At 36.8% G+C, this 27,711-nt stretch overlaps 1 protein-coding gene and 1 long non-coding RNA gene across 3 annotated transcripts in view; one reads left to right on the top strand and one right to left on the bottom strand.

The window, feature by feature from the left end:
- Positions 1-27,711, top strand: part of LOC129562195 (uncharacterized) — a 126,422-nt gene that overhangs the window by 75,277 nt on the left and 23,434 nt on the right. Inside the window, exons 5-7 of one of the 2 annotated variants that reach the window (XR_016037411.1) lie at positions 12,249-12,405; positions 23,923-24,185; positions 26,309-26,369. This is a non-coding gene — a long non-coding RNA (uncharacterized LOC129562195). Of the gene's footprint in view, positions 1-12,248; positions 17,214-23,922; positions 24,186-26,308; positions 26,370-27,711 lie in introns of those variants that run through there. The other variant, XR_016037410.1, reaches the window with a different exon arrangement.
- The window catches only part of LOC129561711 (uncharacterized), a 66,225-nt gene continuing 55,714 nt past the window's right edge, over positions 17,201-27,711 (bottom strand). The window contains exons 7-8 of the mRNA XM_088836181.1: positions 22,164-22,226; positions 17,201-17,501 (exon numbers count right to left, since the gene is read on the bottom strand). Of these exons, the coding sequence (XP_088692307.1) occupies positions 17,331-17,501; positions 22,164-22,226 (234 nt within the window). The 3' untranslated portion in view covers positions 17,201-17,330. The remainder of the gene's footprint in view (positions 17,502-22,163; positions 22,227-27,711) is intronic.

Genomic DNA, 27,711 nt, shown 5'->3' with positions numbered 1-27,711 from the left:
TAATTCATTTGGTTAGATGCTTTAAAACTTCTTCCAGTGCCTTAGTTGTAGTTATTAACCAAAAATACTTCAAATATTTAAAAATAAAAACATTATATATATCATTGGATGCTGCTGCTGCTGCTAAGAGACTGCAGCTAATAATACAACTATTTTCTGATTATTTAATTTATCTCAATATGAACACATCTTTAAAAGTATAAACATACCGGTAGTCCAGGAAGTCCAATTCCTCCTTTTTCACCTGGCATACCTGGGTCCCCCATGTCTCCCTTTGAGCCTTTGAGTCCCTACAAATGACATGATTTGCACTTAAGAATCATACTGACCACTGATGGTTACATAGCAGGGAAAACATAATTACAGATCAATTTTGTCAATAAATGAATCCTATGCTAAGATGATTCTGATTTTCATTTTTAGGTAGAGTCATCTCTTATAGCAACCTTCTACATTAATCACTATAATTTCCCCTTGTAATGGAAGAGATTAAATTCTATTACTTAGGCCATTGAAGTATGAAAACCATAAGCATAAGTGTTGACATTATTTCTTCTGATTCCACACTTTAACCTGGTAGCTAATTCTATGTCATCAGTCCTGAAAACAACTTAATGGATTTAATGCATAAACAGAACAGTACACATTTTGAACCAGGACCTAGGGTTATAGTGAAAAAGGTACAAATACGTTTCTCCAATCTCCATTCATTATACATCCCTATCCTTCCTTAATTGTAGGCAGAAGTTCTGGTCACCAGTTTTCAATGGTTCAATCTACAGACTGGGAGATCCCTCATTACACACTCATGTTCAATTAATGCTTAGAAATACTTCCACTTGTATTCTTATTTTGTTCTCATGACATCTCTATGAGGTGATCCAGGATGTGATTTTTATTCTTGTTTTACAGTGAGGAAATAGATATATGTGGATTCTGAAGGCAAACATAAGAATTTTGCAATACTAATACTGAAATTAATGTACGTCATTAAGCATTTTCATCCAAGGAGGCCTACTCACTATGACCAGATGGCCCACTCTTCAGCAGAGATGATTATAGCTATGATGATTATAGCTATTTTAGTTATGATTATAGGGCTTCCTGTCCAACTTTTCTGTACTAAAAACTACTTAAGGATAGGAAGGTTCTTTTCTTGTTACTTGCATCTATTTCATAGCACCTACTTCAGAGTCATCTATTAGGAGGAGGGGGGGGTACCTAAATAGATAGATGGATCTTAAAGCTAATCAGATCCTGGTTGGTTTTAGGAATCCAGTAATAGCAGCAGGATAGCCAACCCAATGGACCTAGTATAGAAGATTTTGTAAAGCCTATAGAAAGAAATTCAGGTATTGTATGTGTAGGGATGTCTATGTAGTATATCATAATATATATCAAATTATTTATAATGACTAACTGGGGAAATACCACTGGGTTTTTAAATGCTAATGTGATCTCTGATGGATACAGTGGATCATCTAAAGTCTTTTCTTAGCTACCACGTGTTAACTTAGTGTGACATTATATGATTTCAATATACAACTCTGATATTAAAATAACCCTTCTCTTAATTTACTTATTTAATACAATCTTCTGAGGAGTTTATTCCACAAGTTGTATAAATAATGCCCTTGATTTCTTATGATCTTTTTGATTTTAGTCATTTCTTGGGTAAATTATGGAAGCCCAGAAAACATCAGATATCTTGAAACTAATTCTTGTGATTAGACTCTCTGAATATTGAATATTGTCCACATTTGCCTGGTCAGATTAATTTCTTTCAGGGGTGAGCAAACCATGGCATAGGGCCAAATTCAGCTCAGGAATTGTTTCTGTACAGGCTGACTGTTTAAAATAAAATTTAAAAATTTGATAGAGAATGTATATGGGTTGTAAAGCCTAAAAACATTTACTCCCTGGTCCTTCATAGAAAATGTTTGCCAATCTCTGTGTTAGGGGGACACCCTCAGAGATACTGTCATATTCTACAAAACTACAAGTGTCCTGCTTGTTTCTGTCTTTTCTAATGATCTAGAAAATTAGGTGTAATCTTTATTTGGGAAAATAAAACAATATCAAAGTAACATGTGTAAGCAATATCTAACTTTATAGAAACTATGGTCACAGATTTAAATCTTGAATTAATTTGTATTCACTGATAAGAATTAGATAATTCTTACTAAATTGGTAATGATCTCACAAGTCTAATAAAAATTCATGGATATGTCATTGGTAGATTGACCAGAGTTATTAAGGCAAATCTAAGGTATCATATAACTTGTATGTTTCTACAAAGAAAAGCAATGTCTAATTTAAAACCAATTGCTTTTTAAAGTTAATGTAGTCTCTAGAACAGAAGGTAAAAAAAGAGAATATTATATATCAACAATGTCTTCAAATCTATAATAAAAGGTGACTAATAATGATGCCTTAAATGACAGTATATAACTTTGAAAATTACCTGCTCTCCATCAACTCCTGGGACTCCTGGAGATCCTGGCTCTCCCTGTTAAGATAAAAATTAATGGCTAGCTTCTTATTTATTGTTGGTAGCATACTACACTAAAAATGATGCAAAAAATGATGCTAGCTGGTAACAGTACAATTTAACTTTCAGCAAATTCATCCAAACTTGAATATGTTACTACATATACCACATCATTACACAAAGTGAAATAACAATTTTTGAATATTCTGTATAATAATATTTATTCATAGCTAACCAATACTTTGGCCACCTCATGTGAAGAGTTGACTCACTGGAAAAGACTCTGATGCTGGGAGGGATTGGGGGCAGGAGGAGAAGGGGACGACAGAGAATGAGATGGCTGGATGGCCTCACCGACTCTATGGACATGAGTTTGAGTGAACTCCGGGAGTTGGTGATGGACAGGGAGGCCTGGCGTGCTGTGATTCATGGGGTCGCAAAGAGTCGGACACGACTAAGCGACTGAACTGAACTGAACTAAGATCCAGCAATTATTTTTTATTTTATCCCCTCATGTGAGATTCAGGCTAAAAAAATTGCTATCATTTGAAGGTAGAGCATATCCTATAGCAACAACCTATATGCCTCAATTAGTTAATTTTTTTCTCCTTAAAAAAATCTGTATGATGTCTCTTATTTTCAAATTTGAGAAAAGAGCAAAAACATAGCAGTTAAGAAAAAATAACATGCAAGGCCACATACATTTATAACATTTTACCTGGCATTGTTTGAACAGCGAATACAAATTCATAATGATTGTGAATGTGCTATTTCCAGATAAGCCTCACTGAAGGATATAATAAATCAGATAATATCTTAATCCACAGAAAATTATTTTGGGATCAATTCAATTTCCTATACTATGCTAGGAATGAACTAAAGTCACTATCCATATTATGATTTATTAGAACCCTTGACAAACCTCAAATATATGGATTTATTTTTCTTAACTGAAGATGTTCCATTAAAAACAAATTTTAAAAATGTGCTAGAGATTTATTCAAACAACAAATGTCCAGTCACCTTTCAATCAGAAACGTACCGAACAAGCAAATTCTTTGAAAGACAAGATATTATATCAATGGGTCATTTAGGTAGATCCCAGTATAAATATCTCTGATTTCCACACCATGGAAACTTTGTAAAACCAGTTCTTTGGAGTGAGTGAATGGCTTGCCTCACAGACAGATTTCCAAGGGAGCTGACTTGAGGCTGTTTTTCTAGAAAGGCTTGTTTGGTGATGTTATAAACCACAATATTGAAATGGTTGGAGCTTCTTTCCCTGGTAAAAACTTTAAGAGCTGTTTGGTCATAGTGTGAAATTTGATCCTTCCAAATGTTAAAGGAAGGCATGACAAACAAATGAAAAAAAGAAAAAATCTTTTTTTTTCTTTAAATTCTAGATTTCCTGCTCTCTGCGGCAGTGGCAAAGTTTATTTTGCACAAACAAGTCTGCTGAGGTTGGATGCAACTGGTTAAGCCCTAGTTTCATGCAATCTGAATATCTGTCAGCACTCTGGGTTGGATAATTGTTGCTACGCTTTTCCTTTCAAACTGTGACTCACAAATGTTTAAAACAAAAACACAATTCATGAATTATTTATCCTTCACCCACCAAATGTAGTTTGTAAAGAGCTATTTGATGTATAGGGCTTCCCAGGTGGCGCTAGTGGTAAAGAACCCACCTGCCAATGCAGGAGACATACGAGACGGGGGTTCGACCCCTGGGTTGGAAGATCCCCTGGAGGAGGGCGTGGCAACCCACTCCAGTATTCTTGCCTGGAGAATCCCATGGACAGAGGAGCCTGATGTGCCACAGTCCACAGGGTCACAAAGAGTCAGACGCTACTGAAGCAACTCAGCTTGTACATTTGATATATAAGAAGTCAAACAGTCCTTGCTTGATAAAGGAAGGAGAAATACTAATTGACTTCGTTCACATTCAGTCTGAGGCTCTGAGTCCTGAGCCGGAATGAGTTTTATATTTGACTCACACTGCATTTGCTGACTCCAGGTCATAGGCACATCTCACTGCAATTATCCCAACTTTCTCAAGGCGAGCTCATGGAAAGCATCAAAGACTGAAGGAGCTAACCCAGGGTCCCAATTACAAGATCATCGTCAGGTGTATGAGGTGGGCCAGAGTGCCAGCAAGGTGGGAAGGGTAGCAGGTAAGAGGTAAAGGAGGATGACTAACCCCGTCCCCACCCTACTTGTCTAGACATTCATTTGGCCAATTTCTGCTGCCTTTCACTTTCAGTTCAAAGGCATTATTGACCCCAAGGCAGACAGCACATTTCCTATATGCTTCTTACCCAATGCACTTACTCTATTTACTAATAACTGTGCCTTTACTTTCCTTTCTCCATCCTTGAACTGAGAACTCCTTGTTGAAACCCTTTACTATATCCTCCTGTCTTTACTAGATATTAGTACTTATCATGGAATAGAGGTCCACCAATTAATTATTGATTGATATGATTAATAGATGAATAGCAGTTGAATTATAAAGCACAGGGATGTAGGTTTTAACAACATAGATTTCTTGGCTAGGCAGTCCTTGCCTCTTTTGGGTCAAGTCCATTTGGGCTTCTGCAGGCCTCTGAGCTATAGAGAAGAGTCAAGTCTCAAGTTTTATGAAGTTTGTACAGAATAAGGCACACATTTAGCATTGAGGACAATTTTGCTTCTGGAGACTTAGTCAAGTGAGGGGATAAAGCAAGAAACTCAGACCTTGGTTGACTCTACACAGAGAAAAAAGGAATCTGCAGATTCTCTTTTAGATTTTCTAGTCAAGCTCACCAAGATATTAAAGAACGGGGATCCAATGACTTTTGCATACCATGTCAAATACTGCAATGGGATTGCAGATCATGAATTTCTTTTATCAAAGAAAAGATAGACTAATTTAATGACATAAACCACTCTGTATGTCATGATTGTCACCATCTCTTTAAGGAACCTCTAAATGAATATACTATTTAAGTTCTATTTCTTTAAAAAATGTTTCTTGTCTCTAAAATAACTGAAGCAATCTATATTACAAAAATTACAAACTATTTATACTACCAATATTTTAAATAAATTATATAATTAAACCTGAAAGTTTAATTTTTTTGTAAATTTAGTGAATTATATTAAATGTTCAAATCTAGAAAAAAAATAAAGAATAGGGATCCAGGCCAACTTGTTTACCAGGAATATAGGCTGTATATTATTGGAGCATTTTTTTTGTGTTAAATCTCTTAGGGACCAGAATGTGGTGGAGAAATAAAAAGTAAAAAATCCCCAAACTTACATTAATGTTTGTTATACATGAAATCTGTTTGAAATTAGAGTCTATGTTCTAAATATATCTCACATAGCCAAGGATCTTAGTAATATTTTACTCCATATTCCTTTTTCTAATAGAAAAATAATTGTTTCTATGTGCCAGTTTTCTGTTTTTAAGTATCTTGAAAGAGAAAAGTACAAAAACTGATGTGTGCGTTTGTGTGTGTGTGTGATAGATTTTGAAAACAAACTGCCTTAAGAGGCATAAATAAAAGATGGATTTTGACACCACTTGAATCACCTACAAAAAACCCAATGATAAAAGTCATATTTCAACATATGTAGTTCAGTCCTGAAAAGACAGAATTGCTGGCCATGTGTTAACTGAGCATGGCTGAATAAACTTTAGTTTGGGGAGGAAAAGCTAATGCTACTAACAAATTTTTGATATAATCAAGTAATTTTGTTCCTTCTGTTTATAGTTGGTATGTTTTACTAGATGAAGTTTAAATGGCAGAACAATTGAATATATAAACAGTATGTGTTGTAAACATGACTGAAAATTGTTTCAAAAATTATCATTTGTGAATGTGTCATGCTGAAACTTTTCTTGTTCTTTTTATTACAAAAGAATTGAAGATAAGGATCTTTTTTAATGTCAGAGCAAATCTTCCTTCAATCCTTCTCTATTTAAACATTTGCCTTTTTTCCATATACCACATTAGGTGTTTCTTTATACTTACCATTTCTGTAAAACTTATTTCTCCTTTGTTTAATACTCTGTTTTTCTGAGTGTCCTCCCTCTAAATTTAATGCCATTTCTATTTCTTTCATTTCTTTCCTAATTTTTATTTTTTTCTAATCCTGCCTTCAGTCCAGAACTCAGTTTCTATTTTCAGCTCTCTTAAGCAATATTGCTGATCTCAGCTCTTCCAGTATTTCGTAAGACTGATTTTCCAAGACACACATATTTAATATGGATTCTCTGCACCATATGTAGTAAATGGAAACAAATAAAACAAAAAATAACCTTTGGCCCTTGTAGTCCTTGAGGTCCAGGTGGTCCAGGGGGACCCTAAATCCAGAAAAGACAAAGTTTTAAAAGATAGCAACTGTCTGTATTAAAATGTATACTTTAAATAATAAGCACACTATACTCTTCCCTAATTTCTATCATAATCAAATATCCTCCAGTAGTGATTTGCAAAGAGGAAACATTTCACTAGTTACAAATTTATAAAAACTACCTACATATATGCAAAAAAAAAAAAACAACCCACAACCCACCATATTTGGGTTAAAATAATGCTCTCAAGTTGATTTGTAAGACAATGTAAAATCATTGCTGCCCTGTTCCACATTCATCTTTCAGTGTTGAATTAACTTCCTGATATTTCCTCTGTTTCTAGAAACACTTTTCCCACCTGCCACAAAGGCTTTAATTTCCCAAACACTAAAGAACAAAGCTGTATTATTGAGAAAAGGCCAAAGACAAGAAAAATAGCAATAAATTTTTTCTTGACTTTTTGTTTTTAACTAAGCTGACAAAGTGATTCAACTGGAGCAAATGTTGTAAAAGGTTATTGACATAAGAAAATATATTAACTATCAGATAAAAACAAAGGCTACATTAGTACCATTATGACTGGCATGCATCGACACTGAATACAAAGTCACAAACCACAGAAATCATGCAATAGGAGTTACCGTGACTGTTAAGGTGGTAATCCTCTGTTGGGAAAACGTATTGATAAAGACAGTTACCTAATTGTGTGCCAAAGTACAGTAATACATTTCTGAAATAATCAACTTTTGGATTATGTTTTGGTAAGAACTGACAAGAAACTGAGAACATATCATCCTATTTTTGAACGAATACCATAGATTGTAAAGATTCTTTTCACAAATTATTTTTAGAATTTTATTTAAAACCCTATGGATAAAGGAGAAAGAAAATGTCAAAATTTTAATTCACTTGACTTAAACTATGAAGTAAAATAGTATGCACCTGTGGTCTGTCAGCATAACTGAGCTAAGAAACTTTGCTATTCATCAAAGCTCTATTTCTAGAGTATCTTGATTAGAGAAAATGAAATATCTAACTGTACAAGTTATGCTTTTCTCTTTTAGTTTGTATCTTGTTTGTTGTATTATAATTAGCTTAAGTGTGTGTGTGTTTGTGACATGATTAAGACAGGACTGACATCCTATCTTATCTTGAAACAAGGGATTCACCTTGTTTCCTAAAGTAAAGGGCTTGAATACTGTATCAAAATATAGTCTCTCAAACTGTGAATCTCTAAAACAGCCAATCCCTAATCCATGAAATGTTTTTGTATTAAGTGTTTTGTCCAGGTGTTATACCAAAACTTCTGTAAGGCACTTTTTTCTTTTCTTTTCTGCACCACTTTTCTTTTTTGGTGATTTAAAAAAGTTTTTTTCCTTAAAAATTATTTATTTTTGACTGAGCTTGGTCTTCATTGCGGTGCTCAGGCTTTCCCTAGTTGCAGCAACCAGGGGCTACTCGCTAGTCATGGCTTCCCTTGCTGTAGAGCACGAACAGTACTAGTGGTGCTCGGGCTTACTGCCCCCTGAAGGTCTGTGCCACTGTATGGGATTTTAGAGGGGAGAACATTTTCTCTTAGGAGCTCTGGTCCTAGAAAGAAAGACTGTCTAGTTACATGTGAACTTATGAATATCACTTTAACTCCATCCCTTTGTCTTCCACTCCTCCATCAGTTTAGTTCAGTTGCTCAGTTGCTCAGTCGTGTTTGACTCTTTGCGACCCCATGGACTGCGGCACGCCAGGCCTCCCTGTCCATCACCAACCGCTACTCCATTCCATTATCTAATTCAAGGTGCTGTTTTTATTGTGTTGTAAAAAATAATTTAAACATTATCCATCTATCTCACTTCAGACACTTGAGTTTTTAGTGATATAGTGTCATCGTTTCTTAGAAGCAATGTATTTATGCACATGTAGAGATGGTTCAAGTTTGTATTCTATGGTAAAATCATAGTCATTACAGCTTCAGAGAGAACAGGGTAGGAAAAAACAATCCAGTGCTTCCAAGATAAAAGGCAAAACGGCCACAAACTGGGGGCAAGGTTATAAAAAAATCAAGGTCCAGATTTTTATACCATCATATATATGTAACGTAAGATAGCACTAATTTTATACTTAAAGGATTCACCTAGACCAAGAGTTGAATTTATGGTTATGAGAAAGCTACTTCTCAGCTCCTGTATATAGATGAGTCATTTTAAAAAGGCTATTAGAAAATTACTGAGCAGAAATAATTTCCTTGCCATAGCCTTCCAACTAAAAATTCCTTTTTTTTTTTTTTTTTTAACTAGAAAGCAAATTCAGAAAAGCTTAGAAAGGGGAGTAGTTTAAAATTTGAACTCTCAGAAGTTTTCCAACCTGTGCCATACATGCTTCATTTTCCAATGAAATGCAAAACTAGTTTTCTTTTTTTTTAAGGATAACAACATGTTTTATAATGAATTGCAAAAATGAAAGAATATTATTATTGGAAACTGAACTATTGAACAGATGGGGCTTAAATGACTTTGTGAAATAACTATATTTGTGAGACCTAAAAATTATACAGGGTAGTTTCCACCCAGTTAACAGAAGAACAAATGGCAGAAAACTAAGCTAACTTCTCAAAAACATAATGTTTACTGCCATCCTGAAGAACCAGTGTGTAGACACTCAGGAACTTCGCAAATATGTTGGCTCACTTTGGATTTCTTGTATGTGGTTCCTCTAAGTTAACACGACATAAACTCAGCTGGGTTCTCTGCTGAACTTCAGTAATGATTTGAAAACCAGAATTTTGGGTAGTGATGGAGAAAGCCATGTCATTCTCTACTGAACTGCGATGTGAAATGGAAGGCATGAGATAGAAAAGCTGTAAATTGGTTGAAGGCTAGCAAGATGCCGGGTGATTTATTCTCTGAGATGCTAATGTGAATCTCTTTAGGATTAAAGGTTATTTTCTTTCATGTCTTATAATGAAGCAAGCTTAAAATCACCTCTGATTTACCCTAGAGAACAGGTTTAGTTTATATGGTGTTGAGAAATTTTAAAAGCTTGAGTTAGAGATTTTAAGAACTTTTAAATGAAAAGGTTTTGCTGCTAATTGTGGAAACATAATCACCTTAAAAAAAATAAATGACTTATGACAAATGTCCATGTAAATACAGGCATACCTTGGAAACATTGCCGATTAGGGTTTCAGACCACTGAAATAAAGTGAATATTGCAATAAAGCAAGTCATACAAATTTTTGATTTCCCGGTGTAAGTAGTTATGTTTAAACTGTAATGTGCCTATTAAGTGTGCAATAGCATTATGTCTAAAGAACAATATACACACCCTAATTGAAAAATACTTTATAGCTCAAGGATATATAGTACAACAGCCAATATTTTACAATAACCATAACCTTTATAAATGACAAATCAGTATATTGTTTACCTGTAATATATGTAATATTGTACATTAATTATACTTCAATAAAAATAACACTAAAAAATGCTAACTATATCTGAAGTTTCAGAGAGTCATAATCATAATCTTTTTGCAACCATAACATCAAAGATCACGGATCAAAAGGAATTCCCTGGTGGTCCAGTGGCCTGGGGTTTGATCCTTGGTCAGGGAACTAAGATCCTGCAAGTCACATGGCAGGGCCAGGAAAAAAAATCACAGATCACCATAACAAATATAATCAAAATCAACAAATCTGCAATACTGTGCGAATTACCAAAATGTGGCAGAAAAACATGTAGTGAGTAAACGTTGTTGAAAAAATGGAACCAATAGACTTGCTTGGCACAGGGTTGCCATAAACTTTCAATTTGTAAAAAAAAAAGCAGTATCTTCCAAGTGCAATAAAGTGAAGCACAATAAAAGGAGGTATGCCTGTAACAATTTTCAATAGAGGCAACAGTAAAATTTTATATTTCTAGGGTGATATTTTGTAACTATAATATGGTCTTATTTATCTAATTACTCTAGATTTTTTTTTTTTTTTTTGGCCGGCCTTCTTTTTAGAGGAGGCAATAGTGACATAGAATTTGCAAAACTGTGACTATCCATCACTGGTTAGAGAACTAGAAGAACAAGTGTCTATTACTTCCTCTCAATCTAATGGCTATTTAGTTTATTTATTAAGTACTCAGTCTGCTAGAGTACTATATTGGGAAAACAAAGAAATAGTATTGAAGTGAAAAAATAATGATAAGCTATTTACAAGCACAATGCTTAGCTGTCTAAACAATTCCATAAGAATAATAAATCTTAAGGTTGAGACCAACCTAGACAGCATATTAAAAGCAGAGATATTACTTTGCCAACAAAGGTCCATATAGTCAAAGCTATGGTTTTTCCAGTAGTTATGGATGGATGAGAAAGTTGGACCATAAAGAAACTGAGTGCTGAAGAATTGATGCTTTTGAACTGTGGTGTTGGAGAAGACTCTTGAGAGTCCCTTGCACTGCAAGGAGATCAAACCGGTCAAAACTAAATGAAATCAATCCTGAATATTCATTGGAAGGACTGATGCTGAAGCTGAAGCTCCAATACTTTGGCCACCTGATGCGAAGAACTGACTCATTGAGACCCTGATGCTGGGAAAGATTGAAGGCAAGAGGAGAAAGGGACGACAGAGGATGAAAGGGTTGGATGGCATCACCAACTTGATGAGCATGAGTTTGAGAAAGCTCCAGGAATTGGTGATGGACAGGAAAGCCTGGTGTGCTGCAGTCCATGGGGTCAGAAAGAGTTGGACACGACTGAGAGACTGAGCTGACTGGCTGAAGATTGAGAGATAAACATGACCTAGTTGGTTGTGACGGATACTGACTGGTTCACAGTCATATAGAACTCAAGGTGAAACAAGAAAGTGAGTGCACATCTCTTCTTTCACATCAAGATGTAGGTGTTAAATTTTTTTAAAAGTACAGTGTATTCAGGCACATCAACAAAGAATATTCCAGTTCCTAAAAAAAAAAACTATAAGCATAATATTAGATTTTATGGATCTTAGAAAAGATCCATTTAGAAACATTCTCATTTTATAGATCAGATCAATGAAATATAGACATTTTGTGATTTCCCCAAAGGGACACACCTAGTTAATAACAGAGGGGAAATCAAAGCAGATTTTTGTTTTAGACTAAGGGTAGTTGGCTTCATGCCAATCTCTGTTCATGTAAAGGCTTTAAAACTCTTCCACAATTTTTCCATAAAATGGCCATGGCCAAAAAGATTGGAGCATATCTTGGAAGATAAGAGAATGGATACCTCTTATAGGTAGTTAAAAGAATCATGGTGCCACTGGAAGCAGTTCAAGGGAAACTGACAAGATTGGTCAGAAAGTTGAAAATGTGTCCCTACATCTTATAAGTAAGAACTCCGACAACATAGTAGGTAACCAAAACTTCCTGTTCTTTTCTTTCTTTATACATGCAGACAGCAACTTCTGGGGAACAGCGGACAATTTAGAAAGCATGTTCTAGAACTTGACAGGAGCCCAGAATCTACTGCTTGAGTCTAATCCACCTGTGCTGAGGAACACTCATGCAAGCTGTTGACTGAACACACTGCCCAAGGGATGTTTCTCCAAGCAGTAAGCATGCTTTTCTCTGTGCTTTACCAGAAGAAAAAGAATGAAAAATAGGCTAAGCTGAAGATAGATTCTATAAAAACTATGTAATAAATGCTTTATTAGTTTAAAATAACACTTGTAACAAAGGACCCATAGAAGTGCAGTAGATCTACCATAATTTGGTAATGCTAGTGAAATCATAGAGATGGAAAAAATTCAAACAAGTACAAAATGGAGAAATATTTAAAACAACTAATTTGACTTTCGAGCAGAGAAATGGATTGTGCATAGCGAAGTGTAATCACTGATTCAACCAATAAGTTTATTTAATATTTACATTCCCAGACCTGGATTGGACACATTATGGGAGTCAAAATAATCATACAACAAGTTTTCTGTCAATAAGTAATTTACAATTTGGTAAGAGGCAAGACTAAAGTAAATTAGGGGATTTGGGAGAATAATTAAATGTTAAACTACTGGGTCCTGACTGCTAATATTAAAAGGATTCAGAGGAGGAACTCATCTGGGTGGTAGCAGGGAACTGTTGAAGAGGATTTAGAGATGAATGAAAGGAAAAAGATGAACCAGGAAAAAAAGGAGCGATTTTTATAGATATGATAACTATGTTGTGGAGAAATAAAAAACCTGTATAGAAAAGACAGATTATAGGGCCTTAAACATCAGATGGAGATGCTTAGACTTGATAGCGTAGACAAGGGGGTCACTGAGGCTTCTGAACAGATTGGGTCATCAAAATAGTGATAATTCAGGAAAATCAGAAGAGTAACCCTCTTGACTACCCTCTATGTGTTTTTACTTGATGCAAGAAAAAGAACTAACAGTAGCAGTATTCAGAAGCAACTACAGAGGACTCACGTGCCAGGCACGTTTCCAAGTATTTAGTCACCTACTTCTCACAACAACCCTATTTACATTTTGAAGCAGATACTATTACTGTCCTCATTTCACAGAGAACTAAATAACTTGCTCTAGCTCACGCACTTAGTAAGCAAGAGGTCTGAACCCAGGCATCTCCAACCCCAGAACCACAGGGCTCTTAATGGTTTTGCTAAGTTCACTTTTCAAGAAAGAAAACAAATAAGTTAAACCAGATAAAGCTAAATATATCTGGGAGCAGAAGGAAAATAAAAGGAAGGACTGAAAAACATTAGGAAATAAAGAGGATAAACCAGGCCAGGGAGAAGCAGCTGGGTTCAAGAGATTAGGAGGAAGGTATGCTTTGAGCGGTAGAGCCCTCTGAGAGCTGAGGCAGGCGGAGGGTGATATTTCCACTCACTACACGGGTCTCAGCGGTGTCCCTGTCTGTGGCAGGATGGGAGCAGTCACTTGCCTGCAAGGCCTCGTGGAGGTTGCCATTGTAGTCTATGATCTCGGTGGCTCCTGGATCTCCCTTTTGACCAGGTGGACCCTATGAAAAAATAAACCAACAGAGCCTTAGGCTAGGATGGAGAAGGGACTGTGGCAGAAACAGAAACAGCAACACGCACGCTCTCCCTGACCATCAATTCTCAATTGAGGCCCAAATACATGTTAAAATAAATAAACCATGTTCAAAGTTTGTCCTTATTTCAAAGCAGGCAAACTACTTCCAACTTCCTGCCTGTGGTATGTTAAAGATATTAAATCAGATAAAAAAGAAAAAAGATTCAATATCAAAAGCTGCTCCCTGAAAATTATTATATGTAGGCTAATCTGATTTGACTGACAAAATTTTGCTTGCTTTATCTATATTTATTAAAGCAACCCCTGACATCTTTCTCCTCATCTACACCACAAAGACTGCTTCCTCATTCTTGAAGAAGATAGAACATTATACTATAGGAAATGCTTGCTTTTCCAACAGGAATAGAACTCCATTAAAACTGAATCAAACAGGGAATAAATATGTATGCATATATATATTTGAATATATATATATGGAGGGAACAAATATTTTTAAGATGTCTACCCTACTCAGTAGCTCTACCACTGCATTTCCATTAGTTATGTCCTAATTCTCTGTGTCTTAAAAAGGTTCTGAAAATTTGGACTATTTCTTTCTTTATAATTGAGTTAATTGAAAAGTGGAAAGTTCTATTGTTAGATGGCTGTGGGACAGCAGGGTTATACCAGGGTGGCCAGGTTGAAGGTCAAGAGCTGGGCAAACCTTCATTTAGCAGAGGGAAAGTAGACAGAGTTCTTTACTTCTTCTTGTGGAGCTTATCTTATGTGTCCAAATTTATAGACTCAGTGCTCCCAGTGACTACAATAAAAAATAGGAAGAAAGGGAGGGGTAGCAGGAATAATTACAGTAGTCTACCTCCTGTGCTATTATTGGGTATGATTAATCCAAGTGCCTTGTGAAAAGCCACATAGACACATACTTCAAATCTAGGCTTGTTGGAGGCCAAAGCTGTAGATGAGACACACTCACCCTTGGTCCCAGGGCTCCAGAGTCCCCTTTGTCTCCACGATCGCCCTTTCCCCGGTGAAAAGAGAAAAAGAACCTAGTTAGTAGTGAGGCCAACAGTCCCCAAATATCTCAGATCCAAGGATTTGATGTATTTAATCCAAGTATTTACTATCATCCTTAATATGAACTTTTGAAATGTAAAATAGCAACTTGAAATACAATAACCCCTGACATGGCAAACGCTTCTTTAAGATGCTTGTTAAAGTGAATTAAATTTCCCCTTTCAGATGACAGAGTATCTTGAAATGACAATACATACAGTTACTTGTTTACTAGGGATCTTCAAAGGCAAAGCAAGTGGCTTCTATGACACTCAAAGTGAAGTTTTTATCTCTCAGATTGAGCCATGTTCTTGCCTTTATATGAAGAGATTTGGTGCAAGGGGGAAAAGAGCCAACCAATGAATAGGTTGTCTGTTCTCTAAGAAGAAAGAGTGTAGACAATCAGGACAAGGAAGGGAGAGAGATCAACGGGGAGCTCAGTGTTGAGAGATTTAGGAGGGAAAGGTCCCCAGCTGGGTCTCCCTCTGATGATAAGGATCTAAGGAAAACTTTTCTCCTTAGGAAGTGCTGAAGAGGACAGCAGGGTTAGACCAGGGTGGCCAGGTTGAAGGTCAAGAGCTGGGCAAACCTGGCTCTCTCTCTTTTTTCCAGTGTAATAAGAAAAGTCTTTAAATATCCATTTATAGTGTTATTGCCACCTCACCCCCCTCCCTAGACAGACACTAGGAATCACCTAAGCCTCAAACTCCAAAATGTATCACTAAGAATACTTCAGAAAGTCTCGGAAATCTCAACAGAAAATTTGGAGGAAAGATTTGAACCTGTGTAGAACTGAGAGTTCTTTCAAATAGCCTAAAATTTATAGAGCTCTTTTCCTAAACAGAATTCAAAGCATTTTTCTGTATCTTTCTACATATCCTCATAAACTGGATAAGGACCAGTGAAGATAAGCAGTTAAAAGGATTATGATTTTTTTCTATCCACAATATGCTAGTAACATGGACCATAATAATTAAATTTGCTTGAATGGAGAATTACTAATATCTGTTTTCTGTTTTCCCCATTTCCCATGCTATTCATGAATAGAATCTCAAATAACATGATTCTGCTAATAGTATACAGATCATTGCAGGTTCTATAAGAACATGATAAAAGAGGGAATTTCCATTGGTGGTGAAATTTTATGCAATGAAGGGAGTCAACTGACTGAAAAGCAAACCATATTTGAACATTTATCACAAAGACAGCCAGGAAATAAAAAATAATATTATATTGCACATAATGTAAACTAAGTACTTAATTTTTTCCAAATAAGCTCTATTTATGAAACAGGAAGTACATTTTCTCTTAAAGAATGGTCTGAAGCACAAGAACACAAAAACAAGATGAAGCAAACCAAGATATCATCATAAGGGCGAAATTATTGCAATGCCAGTGTGTCAAAGCATCCAATCCAAAACATGACTTTCCTGTGGAAAAGGCAAGAAGCATAGCTCTTGATGGCCTCATGTTATGTTAAAATGGTTACCCGGTTACTGACCTTTGACCCTTTTGGGCCTCTAGTTCCTGATTCACCTTGTTTCCCCTATTATAGAAGAATATAAAGATGGAAAAGAGAAAACAATAGAGGGAGATAACAATAGAAAAAAGAAATTAGCAGTGACTCAGAATAATGAAGAAAAATGGAAACACTTTATTTTAACTGCTTTAATATATGGCTCTATATAATGTAAACTGTTACAACGCTGAACATAAGCATCACCACCACATCATTAGTTCACTCCCTGGTCTCTCCACCAACCTTCACGTCGTCATAATTCTAAAGACCTACCACCCATTGGTGGATGGGAAGAGGTCTGTAGATAATTCTCAGTAGTCTCAAAAGTGTTTGCTTACAAATTTCCTTTTCATCAAAGAGGAAGTCACTTCCCAGTCTCTAGGGTGGGTTATTAAAATAAAGTGTTACCATATCAGTTTGCAGGAAGTTTAGAGGAATAGATTGAACAGTCAGATAAATCCTTAGTTCTCATATTTTCAAGGTGTTACACGCCATCAAGTTACCATGGAAACTAACGCAGTCTGGATCCACATTTCCCTCAGTAGGTTTCTGTCTGCTTGTTTATTTTTGTTATATATATATATATATATTTTTTTTTTTTAATGCAGGGATTTTTTTGTTTTTGGCAGGCCACTCAGCTTGTGGGATCTTAGTTCCCTGACTAGGGGTTGAACCTGTGCCCTCTGCAGTGAAAGTGCAGAGTCCTAACCACTGGACTCAGTAGGTTTTAGTATGCCTTGAGTGGTAATGTGTTAATGTGACAGTCCCTCCCCACTGACATTTGGATGTGTTATTAAATTGCTTGACTGAATAGAATGGAGTAAACTAGAAAAGTTGAATTGTAAAACCCCTTTTAGAAAATAACAAGTTGGTATCCATTTCAATGAATTATTTGTGATTTGGGGCTGTTTTAATACCCCTTGAATAATTTTATTTTAGTTGCATGTTCTAAACGTAAGTGGTATACATTTCCAAACTGAGAATGTTGTTTTCCAGTGTGAGAATAACTGACCTTTGGTCCAGGGGCTCCGGGCTCCCCTCGATCCCCTCGTCCAGGAGGCCCTGCCTCCCCACGTTCGCCCTGTCACAAATCACAAAATAAGTAAATGGAGACCCATCTTCCCCCTAACTGGTCGCTGTAGATTAATGAGTGAAGAGAATAAAATCAAAGAAAGTAGTTACTATTTATTTACTGCATACTCAGCATGGTATTAACCTCAACATGGATTATCTCATTTAATAATCAAAACAATTATACAGTGTTTGCATTTTCATGCCCATTTTATAGACAAGGAAATGGTTTGGTAAATGCCTGTCAGACACCTACGTCGGTAGATAGAAGGACCTTTAAAGGGAACTGATAAGGGCCATCATTAAGCCTCACCACAGGCACTGGCATAGTCTTCACCCTGCAGTGACTTTTTAAGATCTACTAGGAAGAAGCATGGAGAAGGCAATGGCAGCCCACTCCAGTTCTCTTGCCTGGAAAATCCCACGGGCGGAGGAGCCTGGTAGGCTGCAGTCCATGGGGTCGCGAAGTGTCGGACACAACTGAGCAACTTCACTTGCACTTTTATGCACTGGAGAAGGAAATGGCAACCCACTCCAGTGTTCTTGCCTGGAGAATCCCAGGGACAGCAAAGCCTGGTGGGCTGCCTCTATGGGGTGGCACAGTTGGACACGACTGAAGCGACTTAGCAGCAGCAGCAGCAGGAAGAAGCATGGCAAAAAGACTAAGCACCAGGTTTTGTAATTTGACATTCTCTACTTTAATCCTGGCTCTGTAATTTACCAGGTCTGTGTTTTGGGGAAAATTAATTAAGTTCTGAAAGCCTGTTTCCTCTGTAAAATGGAGAAAATTATAGTACTGGTTTCATAACTTAAAATAAAAAGTCCTCGTCACAGTACAAGACATGTAGGTATGACAGTTTTTGCTATATTTATAGATCTGGGAAGGATGATCGTGGTCACTGCCCTCAGGGGGTGAGTGCTCTAGTAAGATAAGATCCACATGAACAAAATAGTTTAGAGTTCAGGAATAATGTAAAGTCATATGTGAGAGAAGAAGAAACTCCACAGGGTTTTCAACAGTCTGGACTGACTTTTTGCTGAGACCTGGGTCAAGTCCTGAAGGATGGGTAGGGTGTATTTTACAATTATTATGCTTATGACAATCGTTTTGATGAGTGCACACAACACTTAACATGCATTATCCTATTGAGTTCTCAAGACAAGTGAGAAAGGTGTTAGTATCCATAGTCTACAGATGAGGAAACTGAAGCTCAGGAAGTTAAGTAATTTTCCCAAAGCCTTTAACATGGGAGAGCTGTAATTTAGAATGGATTGTACTCAATCTTCAATTTTTGCATAGATGTTTTGGTATGCAAATATTTTGTACATCTCTAATCATTTTCTGCAGCCATGAAATTAAAAGACGCTTGCTCCTTGGAAGGAAAGTTATGACCAACCTTGATAGTATATTAAAAAGCAGAGACATTACTTTGCCGACCAAGGTCCGTCTAGTCAAGGCAATGGTTTTTCCCGTGGTCATGTATGGATGTGAGAGTTGGACTGTGAAGAAAGCTGATCGCCGAAGAATCGATGCTTTTGAACTGTGGTGTTGGAGAAGACTCTTGAGAGTCCCTTATACTGCAAGGAGATCCAACCAGTCCATTCTAAAGGAGATCAATCCTGGATGTTCATTGGAGGGACTGATGCTAAAGCTGAAACTGCAATACTTTGGCCACCTCATGCGACGAGTTGACTCACTGGAAAAGACTCTGATGCTGGGAAAGGTTGGGGGCGGGAGGAGAAGGGGACGACGGAGAATGAGATGGCTGGATGGCATCACTGACTCTGTGGACATGAGTTTGAGTGTACTCCGGGAGTTGGTGATGGACAGGGAGGCCTGGCGTGCTGTGATTCATGGGGTCGTGGAGAGTCGGACACGACTGAGCGACTGAACTGAACTGAACTGAATCATTTTCTTAGAATAAATTCCTAGTGGGGAAATGTCTGTGTCAAAAATAAAAACATTTTAAAATCTTGTCAAATCACCCTCTGGGAAGATGGTTCTGTTTTACACTCCCTGAACACAGAGTTGAGAGTGTTCAGCTTCCTGTGTGATGGGTAGAATTTCAATAATCAAACAAGCTTTGACTTCTGGTGATGGCATGTTTATGGATGAAGGAGGCATCCTCCTCACTAAAGGATGGATTCATCTTGGAAAAGAAAAGAAAATAGGGTTGGATTTGTTATGGGTGATGGAGAGCTTTGAATCCCAAGATCTTTATCTGTATCATGCCCACTCTGGGAAGACTCTGTGGTTTGCAGGGGAGGTGGGATAGATTAGGGACAGGATTATGGAAGACTCAGAAAATTCCTCAGTATGAATCAAAAGGGAGTAGGAGAATGGAGAGCTGGAACTTGACTGGAGGCAGGAGATGGAAAAGATGCTCCAGAAGGCATTTTCCAGGGATTAGAAACTGAAGTGCTTCTACTGGTATATGGAATTTACATATATAAATGTTTGGTTATTTGCTTAATATTCTACAAATGAATTCTAAAATGGTAACTATAATCTTATTTTAGGGAAAAGCAAAAATCTTAGAAAATAATTTCTCTATAGTATATATATCACAGGTGTGAAGTCTATATATGTTTACCTAGAATCAGTTATTAACATCATGCCCCTAATTAATTGCTTATTATTCTCTGGAATTACATTTTTTTTTTCTTTCTTTCCATCACTTTCTCACACATATTGCAGTGTAAGCTTCAGTAGAAACTATTTTTGTTGCATTTAATCTCCATTCTCAATAGTAGAAAAATGTCTGGCAAAAAATGTGTTGAATTAATGAATAAGCAATATTATTCAAAGTTTTCTAAATTATTCATGATAAAGGGATAGATTTCTTGCAGGCACTGATACAGATGCTGAGAATACAGCAGCACATAAAACAGGTTTTTAGATACCATTATACATCTTCTTCATTATGCTCTTTCTTCATTGTGTTGGGGATAAAATATGCAGTGTTAGTTTTTAAAAAATCTGAATTTATTGTTACAAATCCAGACTGTCTACATGACTGGAATAGACTAATATTTGACTGAAAGAGATTTTTAAATAATCATGATTTTTCCATTATGATACCAATTTCATGTTAGGCAATTTCGCCAAAAATTAACTTCAAAATATTCTTAAATGAATTTCTTATTCACATTCTTTCTTGTGGAACTACAAAGCAGTTACAGTACAGTCTTTACTTTTATTGGGAGTGCAAAGTAATATTTGTTATAAAAGTATGGGATCTGTAAAATCAGCCCAGGTTCTTCATGAACAGTAATTAATGTTGATTTTATAGTTCTACATCTGGAATTTTTTGACTATGGAACAGTTTAAAATAAATGAACAAAAGAAAAGATATTTAGGGATGAACTCTACTCTCCAGGGGTCTGTCTGTGTTTCTTCTATTTTCCCTTGTTTCACAAACAAAATGCCACAAACACTTAGAAATCACATTCATGCCTGGTCCTCTCTGGCACTGAGCAGGTTTCCCGCTTCTTTGCACTTATCCACAAAGCCACCTCCTTCTCTGCCTGACTCTGAGGCTGCAAGCCATACAACAGTTCTGACACGAACACAGGATGCCCATTATCCTCTTGATCTTGCTCTCTTGATTCCAGAAAGTGCATTTTGTGTGTAAATCTGTTCAGGCTAAAGCAGGCATTCCTCATATTTTGTTAATAAGTTTGTCAGCTCATTATGTGAAAAAGAACTTGCTGAAAAAAGAGCAATTTTGTGTAAATTCAACCGAGCTTCAGTCCCCCTTAGGCCATGCATAGTTTCCATTTACTAGGATTAGAGTTATTTTCTCTTGACCAGTGGAAATGAGGACTCCTCTGTCAGAACAGACCAGGAACATATTTCTCGAGCTCTTGGAAATCATCCTGGCTTATTTCTGGTGAATGCAATACACACTGAGGCAAAGACTGCTATGGTTTAAAAATAAAAGAATGTAGTTTGATCTAATTTTGCTCTTTCTTTGATTCATGAGTCTGTCATGAATAAAGTTCCATCCTCTGAACGGTACCTTTTTATGTCTTTCCGGGTAGATAAAAAGGGAACCATGGCTCTGACTGTATCCACAGCAACATAATTTTTTATAAGGCGGCATATAGATTTTGCTTTCAGGGCCCTCTCTTGGGTTGCCAAGTGGAAGATCACGAGATGGTTTTCATTACAGAAATTTTCTGCAGACGTTTTTCAGGATGGATCCTTTCAGGATGAGGCACTAGGAATCTATATGACGTCAGTACTTGCCTTTGAAATCTAGGGAGTGATGGGGGAATACTAATAATTTTTGATTTACAAGTATGTCTTAAAATGGGTAACGAGGAGCTGGAGTTAATGAGTTCTACCTCTCCTTCTCAGAATTGCCTCACTTTTCCATATGGCCAGAAGACTAACAGCATCACATCAATTTAGGTGCAACTGGGGGGCAACTGGAACAATGAATGTATTCCACCACCCTGTTGCCTTGCCTAAGGCTTTCTGGAATTAACTTCCTATTACTCTAATTATAATAACATGCTATTCCTATTAGAAGTGTTGGGAATGGGTGCTAAGCTGATTTAGTTCTCTATTAGGCAAAACTATCTGGCCACCTGAGTAACAAAATGGACTAAATATATGTCACAAAAATTTTTCAGAAAGAAAGGAAGGGGAAAACACTCCACTTACCTTTGTTCCTGGTAACCCTGGTAAGCCTGGTTCTCCTTGAGGACCAATGAAACCTGGTTCTCCCTTTAAAAAAAAATGGACAGATGAGATCACCACATGTTTGACAGTAAATATGTGAACTATTGTTCGTCCCCGGTGGCTCAGCTGATAAAGAATCCGTCTGCAATGTGGGAGACCTGGGTTTGATCCCTGGGTTCTATCCCTGGGTTGGGAAGATCCCCTGGAGAAAGGAACGGCTACCCACTCCACTATTCTGGCCTGGAGAATTTCACGGACTGCATAGTCCATGCGGTCGCAAAGAGTCGGACAAGACTGAGTGACATTCACTTTTCACTTCACTGGGATTTTACTTCTTTGCTGAGATCCAGATACTAACTATAAAATTAATTAGAATTGGTTTTGATCAGTGACAACACTTTGAGCAAAACTTTGGAGAAGCTCTGAAAAGTAAAAGTGACAAAGAAACCAGATAAATGTCTTTACAATTTTCTTTCTCATCTTTAGTCTTGTGCTTCTTATCATTTACCAAATCAGGTCCATTATGTCGGGGTGGATGTGGTAGGCAGCCTCTAAGATGGGCCTCAATGATACCACTTGCTGGTATTCAATTCCCCTGCAAAACCCCTCTGCGTGAGTGTGCAAAGGATTTACTGACTCATATCTAATGAGCAGAATATGAAAGAAGTAATACGATATCATTTCTGAGACTAAGTTATAAAAAGACTGTAGCTTCCATCTTGAGGGCTCTTTCTTGTTCTCTCTCACTTGAGTCAATTTACTTTGGAGAAAACAAGCTGCCATGCTGTGAGTAGCCCTATGGACAGGTTCCCAAAGTGAGAACCCAGGTCGGCCAATGACCATATGTGTGAACTTAGGAGCAGGTGCTCCATCCCATTAGAGTCTTCAGATAAGATCACAGCCCTGGCTGGATTGCATTCTCCCGGGAGACACTGAGCTAGAGGCACCCAGTTGAGCTACACTCAGATGCTTATTCTTCCCCAAATGTGAGTTGACTGTAGTTTTAAGTCGCTGCAGTTTGGGACGCTTATATGATAGGCAGCAATACATGACTGATTCAGTGGGTGTGGCTAGGGAAGAGATTCAAGAATGTTCATCACAAAAAGCAAAAAAAAATCTCCCCTTGCCACATCTCCAAAATCTCTTCTCTATTACCGGAGGAAACCCAGTTGTGGTATAATAGAAAAATATATTTGGTCTTGTTCCTAGTTTCTAAAATATTTGGAATTTCCTGAATAGTAATAGTAAGAGTAATAGTCCCTTGGACTGCAAGGAGATCAAATCAGTCAATCCTAAAGGAAATCAGTCCTGAGTATTTATTGCAAGAACTGATGCTGAAGCTGAAGCTCCAATACTTTGGCCACCTGATGTGAAGAACTGACCATTGGAAAAGACCCTGATGCTGGGAAAGATTGAGGGCAGGAGGAGAAGGCGGACAGAGGATGAGATGGTTGGATGGCATCACCAGTTTGATGGACGTGAGTTTGAGCAAGCTCTGGGAGATGGTGATGGACAGGGAAGCCTGGCGTGCAGCAGTCCACGGGGTCGAAAAGAGTCGGACACGACTGAGTGATTGAACTGAAGAGTAAATAGGAGCGTCTTTCGTTATGCACAACAAGCTCCTTTTAAACATACCTGTTGCTAATGGGGTGACTGTGGTGGGCCCCTAGAGAGCTTTAGGATCAGGCTGTGATAAGAAGGTTGGAACTCTCAACCTTTCCCTTCTTCTTACCATCTCCAGACAGGGGAGAGGGCTGGCGACTGAGTTAACTCACCAGTGGGCAAGGCTTTAATCAATCATGCCAACATAACATAGCCTCCGTGAGATGACCCAGGCAATGGGGACGGAGAGCCTCTGAGCTGCTGAACATATCCATGTGCTAGCAGGATGGCACGGCCCAACTCCACAGGGACACAGGCTCCTGCACTCAGGACCCTTTGGCCTTCAGCCTCTGTATCTCTTCATTTGGCTGCTCACTTTCGCCCTTATACTACACTGTGATGGTAAGTATGCATTTTCCTTTGTTCTGCAAGTTATTGTAGCATATTATCGAGCGTGGATAGGGGTGGGAGTGGGTGGCTGTGAGTACCCTGGACTTTGTAACCAAGTCAGATGGAAGTGCAGGTAAGGAGGGGGTGGTACTTGGACTGGGGTCTGAAGTGAGGGCAGTCTTGTGGGATTGAACCCTTAAACTTGTGGAATCTGATGCTAACTCTGAGCAGTGAGTGTCACAATAGGACATGAGTTGGTGTCAGAGAATCAGAGTTGCATAACATGTTGGAAAAACACCATATATTTGGCACCAGTGAACACCCAAGACCAGTGTTCACATATAAACTGTAAAGTTTTGTTTTCTTCTTAACAACATGAGCTCAAATGTAAAATTCTAACTTCTTGAAATCTGTAATGACGTTTTAAAGAAAAACAAAACAAAAACATCATGACTCTGTTCCCATATTTCCTGGGATATGTTTGCTTATTTTTTTCCCCATTGGATTATTTCTGCTAATGTTGTTTGATAAATTTCATTTTCTTTTAAAGTAGCTATATTTCAACATTTGTTTTTTTTTAGCACTGAGCAGAAAGATGCAGAGAGGATGTTTTATATGAAGTGTTAGAATGCCATCAAATATTTTTGAAATACTGAGTTTTTAAAAAATATATGCCATATTAAACCTTAGTATTGGGTAGGGAACAAAAGGATATCAGTACTGCAAAATGTATCACATTGATGAATAACTCAAATGGATTTATTTCTAGCTCTGATGCTCATGTTACTGGTTTAAGAAAAAAAAATGTAGGGGAACTAATCTCTAGGTTTATTGTTTGTGAAATTTCTATAACTTTATTCTACCTGTCTCCATACCCTTACACATAATGGAGAGGAAAAGCTGAACAAATAACCTTGGATGGATCTCGTAATGGCCTAAAATGAAAATCAACTATATTCAGAAAAATCAATAATGACCATTCTACTTCTTGTAAAAAAAAGCTTAACTTATTTGAAACAATAGCAAAAAAAGTTAAGAAACACTTATTTACATGTAAGATATTTCTCTCAATAAGATGATATACAAAAGCACAAAAATTTTCCCTTTCCACTCTCAAGAAAAAAGGCTGTATTAAAGTCAATGTATATTATTAGTAACCACTTTCTGTCATGAAAATATAATGCAAGTTAACAGGTGGAAAGTTTAAAGGTAAACAAGACTCATGTATCTTCAAGTGGAAATAAAGATTTCACTGCTAGCAAAGCAAATGGAAGAACCATTAAAGCATACTAATGAGAAGAAAAAAGAGTAAATGCTACAAAAATGTTTTTCTTATTCAGTCACGTGTTTAGTTTACAAAAAGACAAAGCATGCAGTTTCATAATTCACAAATAAATAAGGCTTTGTGATCTCAGTGGCTGAAGTGTTTTCTTCCTTTCTAAAAACAGAATCTATTTAAGTTCTCCTGAGTAAAATGGAAAGAAATTTCCTTCAAGCAGAATGTTCAGGGTAAAAATTTTTATTTCAAGATATAAAATTAGCAAAGGACTGGACTCTCAACAACTTTAGCACTATTAATACTGGCTAGTATTAAAGACTTTGAGTATGATTAGTTATACATTTTCATACCACTCTAAGAAAGCACCTGCCATCTCAATACATTCGTTTCTCCCTTCAATTTACTCAAGGGAAACAATAGCACACTTAACTTTTGGATCACAGTCTTATGATTACTTAACTCCAGAGCTCTCAATTACTTCAGAGACATTGTGTCCATCCAGTCTGTCTTGGCAGGATGGGGAGGAAATAATCATTGGTCCCTTTCCTGTCTCAGGCTTGAAAGAATTATTGAAGTAAATAAGGCATAAATGTCTACTCATGGTCTTAAGCTGGTTGAGCTGCTTCTTACTTTCCTAGACTTATACCAGAGTCTCAGAGTGCCTATTCACTTACCCTTACTATTGTACAGAGTAGGAAAGTTTCATTGACATGGTTTCGGATTTCACATTGTACCTAACCTTTAAGTTGAAACTACCACTTGTAGAGTTTGGTGTAGTATTAAAAAAGAACATTCACACTTTTATTTAAAGTCTATTAAAATAATCTTCCTTTGTCCAATTACATATCTATATGAGACTGGTTTTCCTTCATGTGCTTCAACCAAGACAAACTGCAACAGAAGGAAAGCTGGAGCAGGTAAGAGAATCAAGCTGCCTTTGATTAAGCCAGATGTTGAAGAGATTTGAAAAAAATAAAAAATGAAAAGATAATAATGTCGCTATTCCTGTTAATTTTTTGTTTGTTTTGTAAAACTCAGCTATATTTCATAAAATGTCATTTAATTAACATATAATGACATGTTTAAATTTCTCTATTTTAATTTCTAATACAGACACATCAATAGGTATAAACAAATAAAAACTCTTTAAATCTTAATTTTTGGGTGTGTAAAAGGGTTTTGAAGTTAAATCTTTGAGAACTGTTGGTACAAAGGTACAGAATTGAGTTAAAGCCTGACTTTGCAAGCTGGAATCCTGAGGTGCCAAATAATATAAGATTCTGGTGTCATTTGGGGGTGGCTTAGTCAAGACTTATGAGATAATGCGAGCAAAGCAATCAGCACCAACTCTAGAACAAAGTAAGTGAATGATAAATGTTATTGTTGCTCTTATCTTACAGGCTCAAAAATGCCAGCTACCATTATTATTATTAGTAGTAGTAGTATTAATATTAGTAGTATTATTACAACAACTCAATAGCTCGTTAGTAATAAACGTGGTGACTTCTTGACTCTTTTTTTTTTTTTTTTGACTTCTTGATACTTTACAACCTGCACGGGGTTATATTCAGTACTTCTTCAACTCCTTTCGAGAAGTAACCCTAAATTTTCTCATGTGACTATGTAATCATTTTATGAGTCAATATCCATCTGCCAGAACATTTAGGATTGAAAAGCCAAACACATGTAAGGTAGACAAATGATAGGATTACTAAGAATGAGTTTTCTTCCTGTAAGAAAAGAAAAGGAGAAAATGGTCATACCTGTTGAATTTCCCTAAATAATGTAATCCTTAAAAAAAATCTTGCCTCTTTGCAGGGATTGATATAGAGTTTACAGGTCCTAGAATCTCCTAAAATGTCTAGCAGAAAGGTTATGACAACCTATGGTTCTATGAATACTTTGACGTGATTAATAAAATAAGCAACTGGTTATTCTACTCTAGCCATAATTCTAGTTATCCAAGATAAAGGAAGGAGACTGAGTCAAAGGAAGGTAGGGGAAAACAGCTAAAATATGACTCAAACACAAAATGCTTTTGCAAAATCATCTTTGAAGTAAATCAGACTCCACAAAAATGAGTTTTGGTAACTTTTCAGGACAATATGCAGGGGAAGTAACTATTTCTATTGAACTGTATGATGATTCACAGAGCTGTTTTTACATATCTAATCTCATATAATCAACAGGAAATAGAATATTGCTAAATTAGAAGTATCCACACAGATTGCCTGAGTAGACAAAGTGTGGGAGAGATGC

This window comes from Moschus berezovskii, chromosome 5, assembly GCF_049115385.1.
Source record: "Moschus berezovskii isolate FMDL1 chromosome 5, NW_MosBer_1.0, whole genome shotgun sequence".
Lineage (NCBI taxonomy): Eukaryota > Metazoa > Chordata > Mammalia > Artiodactyla > Moschidae > Moschus > Moschus berezovskii.
This window is presented reverse-complemented; position numbering and strand designations above follow the sequence as displayed.